Genomic DNA, 16,678 nt, shown 5'->3' on the forward strand with positions numbered 1-16,678 from the left:
TCACCTGTGACCACCTGTGATGCAGCAGACATAGGATACTGCCTTGTACATGTACATGCTAAAAGTTACAAGCTCAACAGTTTGCTCCAGCTTGCTCTAAGCTCTCATTGGTTAACAAAAAGCAAGATTCTTTGGCTACAGTTCAAATTGATTGACCAGACTAGGATGTCCGCGCATATATTCAGTTGCCCGAATAAATAGCAATATTGATTGGACATTGTCCGATGTCCGGCCGTTATTTTGAGCTCTGGTACACGTCTGACACACAAGCTGTTGTAGTAGTCTCGCACAGCCCAGACCCTCTTCCAGCGTCATACTTCCAAGAAAATAGGGTCTGGTGCGGTTGCTTCAAAGTCGTCGTGTTGCTGTTTGTATGATAAACAGACAATAAAGACCCGATGATCATGGCACTACTTAGTACCTAATGGTTACTTATCTATTATCTACACTGGCTGGAATTTCCTTCTCTTCGTCTTCTTGCAAACTGTGTTGTCAAGTGAGCGACACAGTCATGCCTCTGCAAATGTGTAACTTCTATTTGTACTCACACAGCACTTGGGGCGTCGACGACAGCCTAGACGCCTTAACACTGGAACGTCCATTGTTTCCATAGCCATCGACTATGCAGTGAGCGTGCTCTGCATGTCTCTGGGTCAATCTCTAGCAAGCACAAGACGACAAAAACATGAGCATAAGAACACACACAACAGCTCGGGCAGATAGGGCAAACAGGGCGACTGATCGAGACTAGACTAGTAATTAAATTACGTATAGGCTGTCATCAGAAGTTACACATTCACAGAGACATGACCGTGTTGCTCACTTGACAACACAATTTGCAAGAAGACGAAGAAAAAAATTCTAGCCAGTGTAAATAAGAGAAAAGTAACCACTAAGTACTAAGTAGTGCCATGCTCATCTGGTCTTTAGTTTTCCATTTATCGTACAAGCGGCAACACGACAACTTCAAAGCAACCACGCCAGACCATATTTTTGCGGAAATGATGCAGGAAAAGGGTCTGGCTACACAACACTACTGTTGTAGCACACTAAATGACACCTTTGACGTGGGCAATTTACTGATCTCCGCATGTTTCAGAGGAAATAATCAGGAAGTAACCCAAATGTGATTTTACAGTCGACCAATCATCATTTATGAAATAGATCAAGTGACAAACTAGTTTGTCACGTGACATAATGAGTTACTAAGCCTCCCTTCGCTTTACGGAGACAGCCTCACGTGATACTGCCCCGTTGCTATCCTTGCGTGGAAGGACCACCAAAAGCGAAGGAAGGCCTAGTGTTGAGGCTAGACTTGGCCCACGAACTATAAAGTCAATTGCCTAAAGTATGTAGCTGAAACATAAAACATGTGCATGATAACATGATGCACAACTAGATGGTGATGTTGACTACACATATGTATCTGGAAGAATAAAATCCTCACACAAAACTCTCTGGTGCCAAGTAAATTCCATTCTTTTCTCTTGCTGCATTTAAGTCCTTCTTCAATCTCTCAATCTGTTCAGTATACTCCTGTATTCAAATCCAATACAACCAAATAAACATACCTCAAAGAAGACAAACAGCGTTAAGCTACCTTAATGAGAGCCTTTTTGGTCAATTTTTGGTTGATTTCAGGTCTGTTAGTTATACTTTTTGCTCTACATGCGTACTCAAGAGTACTCAATGATTCCTGTGCAGCGACATCACTCTTAGAAACGCAAAATAGAAGCAGATAGATTGTTCACCTCAATGCTGCTCAAAGCTGGTGATATTGTTGCAATGATTGAAGTCTTCATCCGTCCACCTAAAGAATCCTGCAGTATTCGAGTCAATTTACTTTCCCTGTCAAAAACAACAACAGTGTTATATACTGTAAATCCAGAAATTTTAGTACTCAATTTTAGTACTTCTGCCCATAAAGTAGTTCGTACACATGTTATTTTAGTACAGGACATCGGTACTGTATTGTAGCCAAATTGAAGTGCATCTATCTATAAATTTCGTATTCATGTTATTTTAGTACAATCAGGTATCTGTACAAAATTAACCAAAATTTCATGAGTACGAGAATTTCTGGATTTACAGTACTAATAAAATTACTAGCAGTTGTGCCCATTGTTCACAACAAGATACTCAGGCAACATTCATTAGCTTAATATGTAAGCTCATGCTGTCTGTTCTCTGTTGGGTCAGTATAGTCAGGGTTGGATGCTTTATTGACAGCATTTCATAAGACAAAATGGTAGTAAAACATAACCAGATATTGCAATATACTTCCAATTAGCAAAGGCTCTTGCATATAATTTAACATTTTCACAACATCTGGCATACACACCAATTTAAGCCCATGGTCCATTCTCGCTCTTCATTCTACCAGACAGCAGCAGAACCCTTGGTTAGATACATGCTACATTCTCTATGCCACCAATTAGTGTTAAAAGTAAATTGCTTATCCATGAATCAATTGCTTATCCATATATCAAGTGTTGGACCCCAAATGTCACTAACTGTATAAGACTTGACCATGATTAAAAAAACTTGCATCCTCAATCGCATCCACTCTCAATAACTTGCTTAGATCTACTTTACTCGATTAGCCATTGGCAAGTAAAGCAAAATTTAGTAGCCAGCAAACAAGTTTATCAGCCAGCCCCCTTCAGCTGGAGAAATATATGGTTCTGGTAACTACTATACAACACATGATCTACCAGCAGCACTCAGTTCCTGAGATACAGTAAAATAGCAACACGCAAAATAGTAACAAGCAATTAATACAAAATTGGCACATTAACAGGGACTGGTTGTGAGGTCTTGAGGTGTCATAATACAACAGTTACAGCATCAAAAGAACAATTTGTTTCATTCGTCAACCATCTGGTTTCGAATGTATGTATGTGGGTGCTGTAGAATACAGTGGTCTCTTGCCTAGTTATGCGCCACTATAGGCATGTGCAGTGTACACAGACTTTGCAACAAGAGACTGTAAGCATGTCCTAACTTCTCTTACACAAGCGATTGAGACCCTCTTGCAGACTTCACTTCAAACAAAGCTGCAAACTGCCCGATCTTTTAGGTAGCAGATTCATGTGTAAGAAAGACTTGCACCCTACTTACTAATGTCTAAGCATTATCAACATTTTTGTGATGGTAATAGGTGGAGCAGTAGTTTATGCTGTGCCATATATGGTAAGTTTGAGTTAGCGTCAGGTCGAGAAGACGGCGGCCAGAGGAAGCTGCGAGAAAGCTGATCAATGCCCAAACAATGACCTGACAACAAGAAGAGAGCCGGGTCCCTTCACCAAGGTCAGCTTTTGAAAGGACATGAGGATTTACCGCTTTCCTGTCCAGCCGAGTAGTGCTAGTGCACTGTACTAATGTCAATGTTACTGTCAACATCTACGTCTCGTTTTGCAAGCATGTCTTGCAGCAAAAGTGTCAAAGCTGTCGTTCAAGCGCTAACTCAAAGTTACCATATTAGGATAGTGGCTCCACCTCTTACCATCACAACGATATCACCCCACCCATGCCTAGACGGACGCTTCATCGTCTCTCTTTATATGCTCCTGTTGAAATATACCATGACTTTTCTGTCATAAAAGATTTTAATAGCAACTACAGCAACAAGAAGACATGATTCAAGTGAAGCAAGTTGAAGAAAGTATGCATACTTTAATTGTTATGTAGTCTATTCCATTTCTCCCTCGTTTCTTTATTTAAGTTGACTGGCACTGCTCTTAAGCTTGGCTTAATTACATAAAAGTAATTTGCATAAAACTAAGTCATTTAAATTTATTCTCTCTATCTCTCTCCTTGGAAAGCAATGGCTCCTTGATGATAAACGCTGGCAGAGCAGCACTGCTGGTCAACGCAATGACTATACAGTTAATTAAGTCCATTTCTAGACCTTCAAGCTGTACCATTCGGGATGCTGCTTTCCAAATTCTTTGTTTGGTATACTAGAGTACATTTGTGACTACGATCAGCTACCTTTGGTAGGCTTTGTCCTAGACAGTTGCCTGTAGGTATCAATCAAGGTGCAAGCGCATAAATGGTGCCTTTAGAAAGCTATATATTGTTGCACACATCATCAATGCCTCTCATGCAGCGTCGCCCAAAAAATTATAGAAAGTATAAAAAATCTACCTAAACTCTGGAGTCAACAAAAGTTAGAAACGAGTGGACTTATTTACTACTACAGTATAATAGTAACTGTATGTTTAACTGCATGTTTAAGAAACCTTAACTTTCATGCAAGTTTGTTCTGAAACCACAGTTGTGTCTGCTTGACGTCTATGAACAGGTATATCATGCACCATCTGATGTTCCCAAGCTAGCATGCACTCATACAAGTGCAGACACGAGATATTCCTGCAAGCTGTGGACGCCGCAAAATCTAAGAATCAGCCCTTGTCATCAATATCGAAGGACACAAACGTATAAGTATATTAGCTTTAATTGGTTTGGATACATGCAGTCTTGTCATGTTCGGCACTGTGGTTTACTGGTAACAAAGACCGACAATGTTTCGTGCATTTGTACAGAATATCTCACATGCTTGGAATAGTCTCTTTCAAAGTATCATGCATCTACTGGCTGCAATAGCACAAGCGTATTTTACAGTAAATTCTTTAATTCTACTAAAAATCATTTATTTATCAGGTGCGGTTGGATTAGGAGTAGCTCCTGAATCCGTGCTAAACAATCAGAGAGGATGCAGATTGTATCAGCCACGCGTACTCTGAGGGTTTGGCCACTTGAGGCATTATGCCTTTGGAACTGCAATGTTGAGTTTACAAAAGAAGTGTTAGAAAATAAGGTATTTAGTTGCCAAACGTTTGAAACAACCTCAGACTAGCCTTGTCCACAGACTCACGTGAGCTTGGCAGTGTCTGGTTCCCATATGACATTTTCAACCTCCTTACACCATGCCTAATTTCACACACTTACTTCACCAAGTGTCACCCCACCTTATGACATAGCCTTGGCACCCCACGTGACTAAAAAATACCTACGTCACAAACTCAATTAGCTTATATCTGATTGCAAAAACATGATAGTAGTTTGTGTATCACGCCGAGCCTCCAAACAGTGCATGGTGATTGCACAATGTATGATTCATCAAGTTCATGCTCTCCAAATTGTCAAGACGACTTCAGAATGTGGAGAGGTGAGTGTATTCTTATTGTCCTACTCGTATGGGCTGGCAAACCTGCCAAGTCTAGTTACCGATACCGGACTTTGTGCGTGTAGTTCACTTGTTGTCTAGGCGGACAAAGGTGTCTTTTCCCTTAGGATGACACTGGAGACTTCAAGTTTACCATCATGAAAGTCATCATAACTGAAAACACGAAGAGCGGACTGCAATTCCACGTTAATGTTTCTTGCTTCCATTGTGTACCTATTGGCCTTTACAATAGAGTCTGTGCACTAGCAAGAGCCGTGCAGATAGCAGATGTGCGATGAAAAAATGATGAAGCAATGAAACACGTGAAGTCCGGTATCGGTAACTAGCTAGTCTAAGACTTGGCAGGCTCGCCAGTCTATATAGACGAATAGGACAATAATGTAAGAATACACTTACCAAGTGACTTTCCACATGCTGAAGTCGTCTTGAGAATTTGGAGAGCGTGAACTTGGTGAATCACAAACACCCTGGAGTAATCACCATCAGGCATGTGCTGTTTGGAGGCTTCGTGAGATACAACAATCTGCTGGGTGACATAGTAGATTGTGTCAAGCAGCAATGTGTTTGCAATCAGATATAAGCTAATTTCGTATTAAGGTAGTATTTAGTCACATAAGGTGCCAAGGCTATGACCTGGGGTAATACTTCGCGAAGTAAGTGTGTGAAAGTAGGAACAGACTCATGGGAGATTGTTCGCTGAAAGTTCAATACGGGAACCGGACACTGGCAAGCTCATATGAGTCTGAGGACAAGGCTACCTCAGAGAACGGACCATCAGCACTGCTTAAAATATAATATTCAATTACAGCTAAACGGACACTCTTCGCAATAGAAAACAAGTGAAAAAATGATGTACTTAGACATGCCTGTCGTTTGGTAACAAGAAAGTTGTGTCTTCACAAAGGTGGAAAAGGACCTGTTTTCTGAAGACTTCTTTGGACCTTGGCCCATGGACTATACTGGCAATATAGAGCCTGCAATGCATTCAACATTTTCTTCAATTTTCCTGTCCTCTCCGTCTTTCTCTTTTGTTCCAAAATTTCTCAGTCCATACATAATTTTGTCTTTCCATGTGGAATGCTAAAAAATTATGACTAAATGATGTAGGATCATGTATTATGCATCAGTATGTATACCCATTTCCACTGAAATGTTGCATTGTAACCTAAAAGACCTCAGTAGAGTCTAAGACAGTACTGTGATGCAAAATCCTGCCCATTCTACAATAATTGTGTTTTTATAACAGTTCTGCCTTTATTTTGGATAAATCGCATTTATACAGAAAACAGTATAAATGCATGTTTTGAATGGTCGCAATTATATGCTATAAAAATATTACTGTGTTATGAGTAACTTACAAGCAAAAAGCATAAAGTCATCATGCAGCGTTTTCACGATATACACTGTGCATGCACAAGTGTCAAGCTCAGCTGTATCTAACATACCTGTACGGAATGTGTGGCCTTCGTTCGACTAGTGCTGTAATTACTCTTCCCAATGTAAGCAAACTCTGATTGATATTTCCTAAAAACAAAACTCAACGTGAACAAACAACTTGCCAGACTAGCACTACTAGTTGCTAAGTTGTAATGCATCTATCGCACAACTGTACAAAAGCACACATTCCACAGTCATGCTAGAATGTCTCTTTCAAAGAAGGTCTTGGGGCGTTTCCACTAGAGCCTAAACCGGTTTAACAAGTGGTTTCAGCTAAACTGGTTTAAGAATTGACCTGTTTCCACCTGCACTAAACCAGTTCTATTTTAAACCTAAATCGCTTTCCTAAACCCACTTCAAAGTAGGTTTAGCAAAGTGGTTTAGGTTTAACTGTCACGTGACAGTAGCGTGCTTGTTTAGATGGCTTCCCACAATGTCGTTTTGATGATATTGACTACTTTGCTGGAATAGGATTGCCCTAAAAGATGTAAGGGTCATTAACTAGGAAAAAGAAATCAGTAGCTACGGAGAGAGACAAGACGGTGTCCTTGGTCATCATCATGCAAATTCCTACTACCAGATGTTGAATCAGTGAAAACCAACAGTTGCTCTGACTCGGCGACAAACCAGCCCAATACTTCAAAATAAGGCATTCCTAGACTGTTTGTTTTGCACATCCCGGATGTGCAAGTTCCTAGTGGAAACAGTTGCTTTCTTGAACTGGTTTAGTTCTTAAACCAATTTAAGCTAAACTAGTTTAAAGTGCAGCTAGTGGAAACACAGCCTTGGTCAGGTACGTCAAACCATTTTACAGCAGTTTATTAAAGCAAGTTTGCAGCTTCCACTCTTGATTATACATTTAGAGCCAAACACTTGACAATTCAAGGCTACTATAGGAGTATTAAAATTATGCTCGTAGCTTAATTAGAAAGCTGAAAAGAAAATGAAAGCACTGGGAGTCCTGATGCAAGTGTGCTACCAACTGGGCCAGGCTTCTCCCCCGGCATACTAAAGTGGTGAGGTCTGCACCACTTTCCTCTTCAGCCCAGCATATACCCACACCTCTTTCACTAGCACTGAACCGCTTTCAATGGGCACTGCACCTCTTTGCGTTTTGGACTGGAGGTTATACTAACTGGATGTATATTTTACTGACTAAAGGTATAGTTTACTGACTGGAGAAGTAACGCTGACAATTAACAAGGAAACAGTGGCAACAATAAAGCAAAGAAATTCTTTTACATTAAGCTGCAGCTGTCATAAACAACAACATTCGAACCTCGCTAATTCAAACCTCGCTAATCCGAACAGCCCATTGCCAAGCCCTGTTCAGATTGCTGAAATTGTTCAGATTATAAAAATTGCTAAACTGTGTAGCTTTGGAGGTGCAGACCTTGCCTCGATCACCCAGACCACTGGCACAATTACGTATGTCTACATGTCATGTTTGTGGTAGCTATCATTGCGCTACACTATCAGCTCAAGGTTCTAAATTATGTGGGTTCCGCATGAATAGCTACATTACCCTGATTTTGAGGTAATTTATGCACGCATGAAAACGTGTACCAGGCCCTCTTCTCTGGGTGCACAAGAGGGCCTGTGACAAAAGTAATTTAGATTAGCAAGGATTTGAATTAGAGAGGTTTGACTGTACTCTTTACACATATAAGAGGCAGATTATGACCATATTGACATGACAAACCATAGGTATTTTACTCATTAGTTAAGTTGTGTTCCACCTACTATTATATATAAAACTTTCATGAATTAAAGGCAGTTATAAATAATGAGTGTGTCATAGGCATGTTCCTGACCAATATTCCCACAATCATTTTTCAAGTCCGTTTCAGAATTAGAGTCACCTCTGCAGTCACAACCGAAAGTGGGCTGCTGACGTGTAACCCTAGAACAAACTAACGTCATATGGGTATCATTGGAAAGCTCTATATTGCTTTATTCAATTATGCATGCCTCTTATTTGTAGGATGCATTACAACGGAGATAATTCAAGTTACGTGATGCTTCCGGTAAAATAATGAGCTAGAAGGTGGAGTTTTGCCAATCATGTATTGTTCTAATTGCATACCTACTGTAATTAGATTGGCATGTTGTCCTAAATAGTAACTAGAAACAGCTTGAGAATGTAATCCGCACGCTAGGTACAGCCACTTAAACTCTCTATCGCTTTCTACAGCACCGTCGACTTTGTTCTGCATAGTTTACTGGCAAGGTAGTGCAACAGAGGTAGTAAAACACTGCTACCAGTACATTATAGAGTGGCAGGTATCGAAGCCACTCCCAAAAGCCAGATGTGACTTTAATTCTGAAACAGACTTTAGTATCGCCATTTTTCTACATTTTGTTTACTATGAGGTCACTTGTACTTCATTGAAAGCAAAGAAGATGAGGAATCAACTACAGACAGAGACAATGTCCTCTAGGTAACAAGTATTGCAAAGTTGTGTTTGCTTGCTCACGTGCATATTTCCCACATTAACTTCCTGCATCGGCTCTGGTGTCAGTCTAGAACCACCCATAGTAGCTCATTACAGCAACCATGTAGGCTAATTAATAATATCATTTATTGAGGGTAGAGGTTGATGCTGATAGCTTTGCAAATACCAATGGCGGAACTGGTGTAGCAGCAGATTTGTTCTGGTCATGGATTCTTTTCGGAGGAGGGGCAATGTGTGAAAGTGTAACACCACATGCGCTTGTGCAAATATAATGAGTTGCCTCAGATTCAACATATGTTAATCGCAAATTGTTTGGGGTAGGTGTCCTGTATAGACCTTTTCTGTGGGTGTGGCACTAACAATGTCATCACGTCTCACGAAACACTGAGGTGCTACTTTGATGTCTTGGCGTTTGTTAACCACATGAGTCTAGAGTGAAAGCAATAAGTTTTCTTTTTGAACTTTTACTAGCACGTATAGCGGTGCATTGATGTCCATTGTCTTCATAGCTAATCACTGCGTACTCATGCAGCAAAGCAAACGGCTCATGCCGTAAACGAGATCCCATAACATATCAAATCTCACAAATAAACGTGTATATACAATTGAATAAAGATGAATTTATACTAACACAATAATAGGCCATTATTCAATCTACTCAACTTTTGATATGCATAAGTCCTATTGCTCTTTGTCTCTTTAGAGCACTTTATTGAAACACCCCCAAAACGAAATGCCACGTTTTGTGGTTTTGAACAGTGCAAAGGTCATCATGAAATTCCTACAAACAGCGGAGTTATTGCAATTTTCCAGTGTAAAAGGTCAATGCGAACGAAAACTAATCAGTGCTAGTCCACTTAGCATAACCAATTACAGGGTTGTCACCACCGATCTCAAGGCGTAGCGCCCCACTTAGAACACGAAGCCCAACACATGAAACGTCAGTGAAAAAGCTTGTCATCTTTCACTCTAGGTCACGTAAACTTCCTTTGACGGTGAAGCCGTTGTTGCCATTCAAACTAAAGATCAGATTCAGCTTCTTAACACCAGTCTTAAGTTGGGTTTGCTAAACTCGTGTTCACACAACTGGGGTAATTGGAGTCTACCCTAAAGTTAACACGAGTTTACCCAAGTTAACCCTGTGTGTGAAAACGCTCTTTGCTTCTTATATATATGTCTTGTTGATATTAATTCAACATAACAAACTAGTTGTATGGTATCTGTAGCCACCTTGTGTTGGTGAGTAACACGTTGCAAAGAGTTTTCTGACCGTCTACTGAAATGCCTCGCCCTAGCTAGACAATACATATTTGTTGAAACACTGTCATGCAAACTTCCTAGTAATTTAGATTACATATCTAAGCCTGGTAGGTATAGACGTTGTTTCATGATCTTGATCAAGACAATTGAAAAGCATAAGTAATATGCACTCAGTTCCGTTGTAATAACAGTGGCATGGTATATTTGTTGACACATAAATAGATATTGCAGATTGGAAAATAGGAAATAATTTTTGCTCAGACAAACAGCCTGGGCAGGACATTCATTGTATCATTAAGTCCCGCCTACTCCAGCCATTTGGCGTGTAATTTTTGCTAAAGCTGTTATCATAAACTGTAATTTGCATTCCAGTGTTCCTTGCTGCATGGGAGTTTTACCAAAGTAATGTGTCTGCAATGCTAAGAAGAAAAATCACTTTTGTTAGGATGTTAACTACACGTACTTTACTGTGTTTCTCATAGTTTCAACTATGTGTTGCAAGTGAAGCTATTTGGAATAGCAGCACCTACTAAGTGGTTTCTAAACAAACACAAGCACATTATAAACTTCCCACCCAAGTGATAGTGAGCAAACAAGGTGCAATGCTGGGACAACTACTTTCATGGACAGTAAGTTCTAGTTGAAGTTTTCTTGGATAAATCATGCTAAGAGGGACCTACCCTCATGAACTAACACCATTGGAAAGCCCATCACGTGCTGACAGACAAGGTTTACATTACCATATGCATACACGTATGGTGGACGTTTTGTCCCAGCATGTCCAACACTCAAGCAGTATTTGGTTGGACAAACAACACATTTGGTGGGATATTGTCTGATGTCCGACTGCTATTTGCCACAATGATATCGGCAAACATTGACCATCTACAGTGCTAGATACAGCATACTATAGTAAGGATTGATCATACTGTAGTACGGGACGTGTGAATCGCAGACTGTAGGTGGCATTCAGCTTCTGAAGGTGTTTCTTGGTTGTCAAATACACATAATCCCTAGCTACAATAGAAAAGGATGGGGCGACAAAACTTCATGAGGCTTATTTTTTGTCACCATTTGGTTACTTGCACAAATTGTTCCTATACTGATCTGTAGTTGGACACAAAAACAATTTTTGAAGTAGGTCTTATAATAAAACGTGGTCATGGGGAGGAGAAATTTGAGGTTTGTGTACACACACACACACACACACACACACACACTCACACACACACACACACACACACACACACACACACACACACACACACACACACACACATCTATACTGTGTTGTGTTAACAACCAAGAACCGCCCTCGACTTAACTCTAGAAAACCTGCTGGGAAAGAGACAGAAGAAGCGATTTGTGTTACAGTTTAGCGTTTGGGGTTTTCTACCCTGAAGCCTGAGCAAAACAAAGTTGTCAGAGACTTCGTCTCTAGAAGGGGAGTGAGTGCTTGTGGCTTTCCCCATGCACTCACTGGCTATGGTAAATCAATGAGCTACGCAATCCTTCCGTTACTCTTCGATCACCAGAACAAACAAGAGAACAGCAAAAATAGTGATTTCACCACGGACAGCCTTGATGCAAGACCAGGTGGATAGTTTTAGCAGGAAACATAGAGAGATTAGTTCATGCAGCTTGGACTTTGCTGTATCTCTCTAATTTAATTTCATGAGACATTGCCGACAGAGATAGGATAGTCTTTCCCGCTGGCGCTGAGGTCTTGCACAATGAGGACCCACATGACGATTGACATACTCCTGTTTCTGTGGCTAGTGATCTTCACTGTACTCCACAAATTTGGAGGGCAAAGTATCTCATAATCAATAATTACCCTTCTGCCTATCTAGAATGCATAGGCGGGTACTGTATGTAACTGTTTCAAGTTACTATACAGCATCTCACCTTTGTTATGTACTTATGCAACACCTCCTCCTTAAGTCACCGTTTTGACCCTGCACACGCAAACACACACACACACACACACACACACACACACACACACACACACACACACACACACACACTGTTTGCCTGTTGCCTACCCAAATTAAATATTACATTACATAAATGTAATAAGATACAGTATCATACCGTATAACCAGTTATTTCTGCAATCATGATGTGCAAAGAAATCACAGAACATACAAATAAAATTTGCAGATACATATGCATATATATATATATATATATATATATATATAGAATGGAAAAAAACTTCTTCCCTGAAAAAAGAAATAGATGTAGGGATTGTATAAAAAGTAATAGAAACAAGATCTATAGATAATATGAACCAAAGCCAGACATCATTAGTGAATCCTTCCAACCCAATAAAAGTAAAATGTAGGGAATGTGGTTGGAAGGATTCACTAATGATGTCTGGCTTTGGTTCATATTATCTATAGATCTTGTTTCTATTACTTTTTATACAATCCCTACACCTATTTCTTTTTTCAGGAAAAAAGTTTTTAAATTCTAGTTTGGTAAGTTTTTGGGAGTGCGAAAGCACAGCCTACTCCATTAATTAAACAAAGATTTTATAGCCTAACAAAAATACACATTTTCTAAACCATACTTGGTCTACATGTATAGTCTCATATCTCAAGCATGTGGATCTTAGGTTTACAGTGTACTTGCAAATATGCTAAAAGCTATGCAGTGTTTGTGTATAGATGGTTTGAATCAGACATTACATTTAATTGCAATAATACCACTAGTAAGTATGAAGCTGTGTTCTACTTGTTTCAGAGCTACGAGCATACGTGCATGTAGTTGTGTGTGTGTGTGTGTGTGTGTGTGTGTGTGTGTGTGTGTGTGTGTGTGTGTGTGTGTGTGTGGTGTGTAGATTGAAGGAATTTATGCAGATGATTAGCTGTTAGCTCTCCTGGTTGTCTACAACAATTTCTAGATGCATTCTTGCATAATTTTAAAATTTGTGTCCGGTGGGATATGAGTATTAGCGTTTAAACAACCAAAGTTCTTGGTGTGGGCAACAAAGCAAGCTCGCGTTTCCATTGATGGTCATGCATCACGTTACAGAATGTTGATGAGTTTGTTATCTAGGCCACTTAATTGAAAGCGTAAGATTCGGTTAGATAGACTTGTCACTACTATGAGAATCGAGATGCTAGTTTCAGCAGCGTCACCTTTTTCTTCGTCATCATTACTGTCTAGGTGTCATTGAACGCTACACGCACACGCCGTCATTTGCGCACGTGCACGTGACCGAACGTGTGTGTACGCGCGTGCCGAGTGTTTCGAACAAAAGCTCGACTTCTACATGCGACCGGCTTGTACACAGTACGAGGTCTTTGATTTGCGGGAGTTTGGTCTTAAATATAATACGGCAGCACTAGACAACTGCAAAATTATTATCGTAGGCCACACCTATAGACTCGTAACAGACGTCACATTCTGAGTGCTGCAAAGTCGACATTTTGTGATGGAAGCAAGTCGAATTAATTTGCTTTTGCCATAATTCAAATGCTTGAAGGCGTTGGTGTTCCAACTACGGCAAGAAGAGGTATATTGCGTCTGCGATTGTGATGACGTTCAACATCACTTCTAATTAATTAATTACGCGCACTTCTTGCGTTTCCTCGTGCGATTCAAGAAAGAGCGTGATTCTTTGCCTAACTGTAGGCTTTCAGGTTTTTCAACCACAAAACACGTCAAGAATTCTTGTCGCCTTGTTGTACACGTGTACACTACCCTAGACTGCTTCAAGCAACGTAGCAAGAGCTTGTGATTGGCTGCCTGGCTATTGTTTGTTAACAATGGCTTACAACAATTGCGGCGTAAGTAGGGTAGTAGGTTCAAATCCATTCTAGAAATCTTTTTTCTTAGATGTTTCTTTTTTCTATGATCAGAAGAATACAGGTCGGCTTATTCTACGTCGTTTCCCAAAGTTTTAGCTTTAGATATGCCGTAGTCAAGGAGTTATGCGTGACGAAGGAGAAGAAGAAGAAGAAGAAGAAGAAGAAGAAGAAGAAGAAGAAGAAGAAAGAAGACAAAATCCAGCAAAAACTTCGAAACTGACGAGCAATTTTCTCCTTCTGAAGACAAGCTGAGATCAATTCAGAAGTAGTCAAGCGTAGTTGAACTTGTAAGGTTTCTATCTGTCGTTTTCAAGATATTTAACCGCATTTTAAGGTGATTTCTGAAGGTCTAAAATATGACCATGCCCACACAACCTGGTCAATCCCTACATACAGGGTACTACCGTACCCTGTGATATATATATATATATATATATATATATATATATATATATATATATATATATACACGTAATTGAAAGAAGACTCGACGTCAAAAGCAACTAAAGCTAATTTTTCTAAAATCAACTTTGCATTGTATTGCCATAATCTGCATGACAATTGCTCATGCAAGTTGCAAAGAGATTTGATAAGAGTTTATCCATTAAGAAATGACAATCTTTTTGCACGCCTGCTGCGGTTACATTGTCATCATCTCTGTTGTCTTTTTCCAATTCACCAAACTTGGCAGCTCCACCAGCTTCATTAGCCTAGAAGTTCCAGACCATCTCCCATTTTTTGGGAGATGGTCTGGATCAACTTCTGATCAAACCGAGTTTGGAAGTGCTCCGAGTCAGCCAATCAGCAATGAGAGTTCTGTAATGACATGCACAGCTTCTGGCAAAGGCTTTCGACAATAATTGTGTGTAAAGACAGCTCGAAATTGATTGCATAAACATGCGTCTTTCATGATGTAAAACTGCACTGGACCGTGCCTTTGAAACAAAGCCAAAGCTCTCAAAATTGATTCAATGCATCCCGAATAGCAGACCGCTGCAGATTTGCCGCCATTGCAGTTGATTACCACCCACCTTGTTTGAACACACCTCTAAAATGTAGTAATCAATCTCCTATTGTCACATCGGGTGGCATAGCGCTGTTATCTAAAGAGGTGTTTTTGAATGTTACAACCCTTCCATTTCTCTTAAGTAACTATGCCTAATTCCAAACTCGGTTTGATCAGAAGTTGATCCAGACCGTCTCCCATTTCTTTTGGAAGACGGTCTAGAACTTCGAGGCTACAGCTTCATTTGCAGCATTGATTATCTGAGAAGGTTTGAAGGAGTTCTTATAGACACATCAAAGTCTGCAGGTCTGCCCTGAGTAAATTCGGGGTGGTAAATGTCTCCCGGTCTGTCAGAAGACTGAGTTGAGCAATGTTGTTCACAGCGAGTACCAGAGTTTTCCTTGAGCATGCAGAGGTAAAAATGTCACAAAGAGCATCATGTCGTTTAATTCTCAAATGTAGAGTGGGTGGAGTCCGGCTTGGATTCCCAAGTTGCACGGGAGGTCAGTGCTCGGCCATGGTTTGAGCCACCGAGACCGGACCCCGACCCAATTCCACGTTTACATGGAAGAGTCAAAGACAGCATTCATGGAGAGCTGACATGATGAGAAATTAGAGCACCGACAACAGGGCGTGAGAGAAGTAGCCGATAAGGTAAGCGGACGTGTGTGTGTGTGTGTGTGTGTGTGTGTGTGTGTGTGTGTGTGTGTGTGTTTGATCGGTGTGATTAGCGTGATGTAATGGTCTGAATCAATTGCAGGGCAAACATTGTATACTGGATGTCAGTGGGTATGTGATCAAACGACTAGAAGTCACTGCTCTCCAACCTAATGCCGTGTTTGCTTGACCAAAGCCGGTTGATTCAATCAAGTAAGAGTAGTTGTAGAGGTCAGCGGTTGCCATGTCCACAACCAAGGGCGTGATTGCCATTTTCATCTAGCACAGGATTACAGGTGCATCTGATTGAGCTGAGATTATTTGGAAATACAGAAATTCCAAGGCAAAGCCGTAAAAGCCATAACGAACTCCTGAGCGGTCATGGCTAGGCCAAGACTGCGATTAGAAATTGCCCTTAACCAACCCCTAAATGAGGAGACGATACATACATATATATATATATATATATATATATATATATATATATATATAATATATATAGGCTTATCCTCAAAGTCCCAAGAAGTCACTGTTCTGACACATGCAGTAACAGTCTTCCTGGGTAGAATGCAAAATTTAAATTCACAGTAATTGAGACTTTTGTCTAAATTCTTAAATCGCAGAAATTTAAGATGACAAATTTAAGACCGCAGAAATAACCGGTTAGAAGGTACTTCGATGTATCGGAAAGCAATGCACAGCTTGTAAACAAAATACCTATGTAATGCCTATCATTGCTTTTAATTCATGCAAACAATTGATTGTGCACTTACAAGGCAGTAAACAATTGGTGTGTGTGTGTTTGTGTGTGTGTGTGTGTGTGTGTGTGTGTGTGTGTGTGTGTGTGTGT

At 40.2% G+C, this 16,678-nt stretch overlaps 1 protein-coding gene across 1 annotated transcript in view; it reads right to left on the bottom strand.

Moving 5' to 3' along the window:
- LOC134177037 (kinesin-like protein KIF11) overlaps window positions 1-16,678 on the bottom strand; it is a 29,616-nt gene that overhangs the window by 6,281 nt on the left and 6,657 nt on the right. The window contains exons 6-10 of the mRNA XM_062643738.1: window positions 15,999-16,107; window positions 6,637-6,715; window positions 1,752-1,848; window positions 1,601-1,696; window positions 1,448-1,536 (exon numbers count right to left, since the gene is read on the bottom strand). Of these exons, the coding sequence (XP_062499722.1) occupies window positions 1,448-1,536; window positions 1,601-1,696; window positions 1,752-1,848; window positions 6,637-6,715; window positions 15,999-16,107 (470 nt within the window). The remainder of the gene's footprint in view (window positions 1-1,447; window positions 1,537-1,600; window positions 1,697-1,751; window positions 1,849-6,636; window positions 6,716-15,998; window positions 16,108-16,678) is intronic.

The sequence above is a fragment of the Corticium candelabrum genome, chromosome 3, assembly GCF_963422355.1.
Source record: "Corticium candelabrum chromosome 3, ooCorCand1.1, whole genome shotgun sequence".
NCBI classification, from domain to species: Eukaryota; Metazoa; Porifera; class Homoscleromorpha; order Homosclerophorida; family Plakinidae; genus Corticium; species Corticium candelabrum.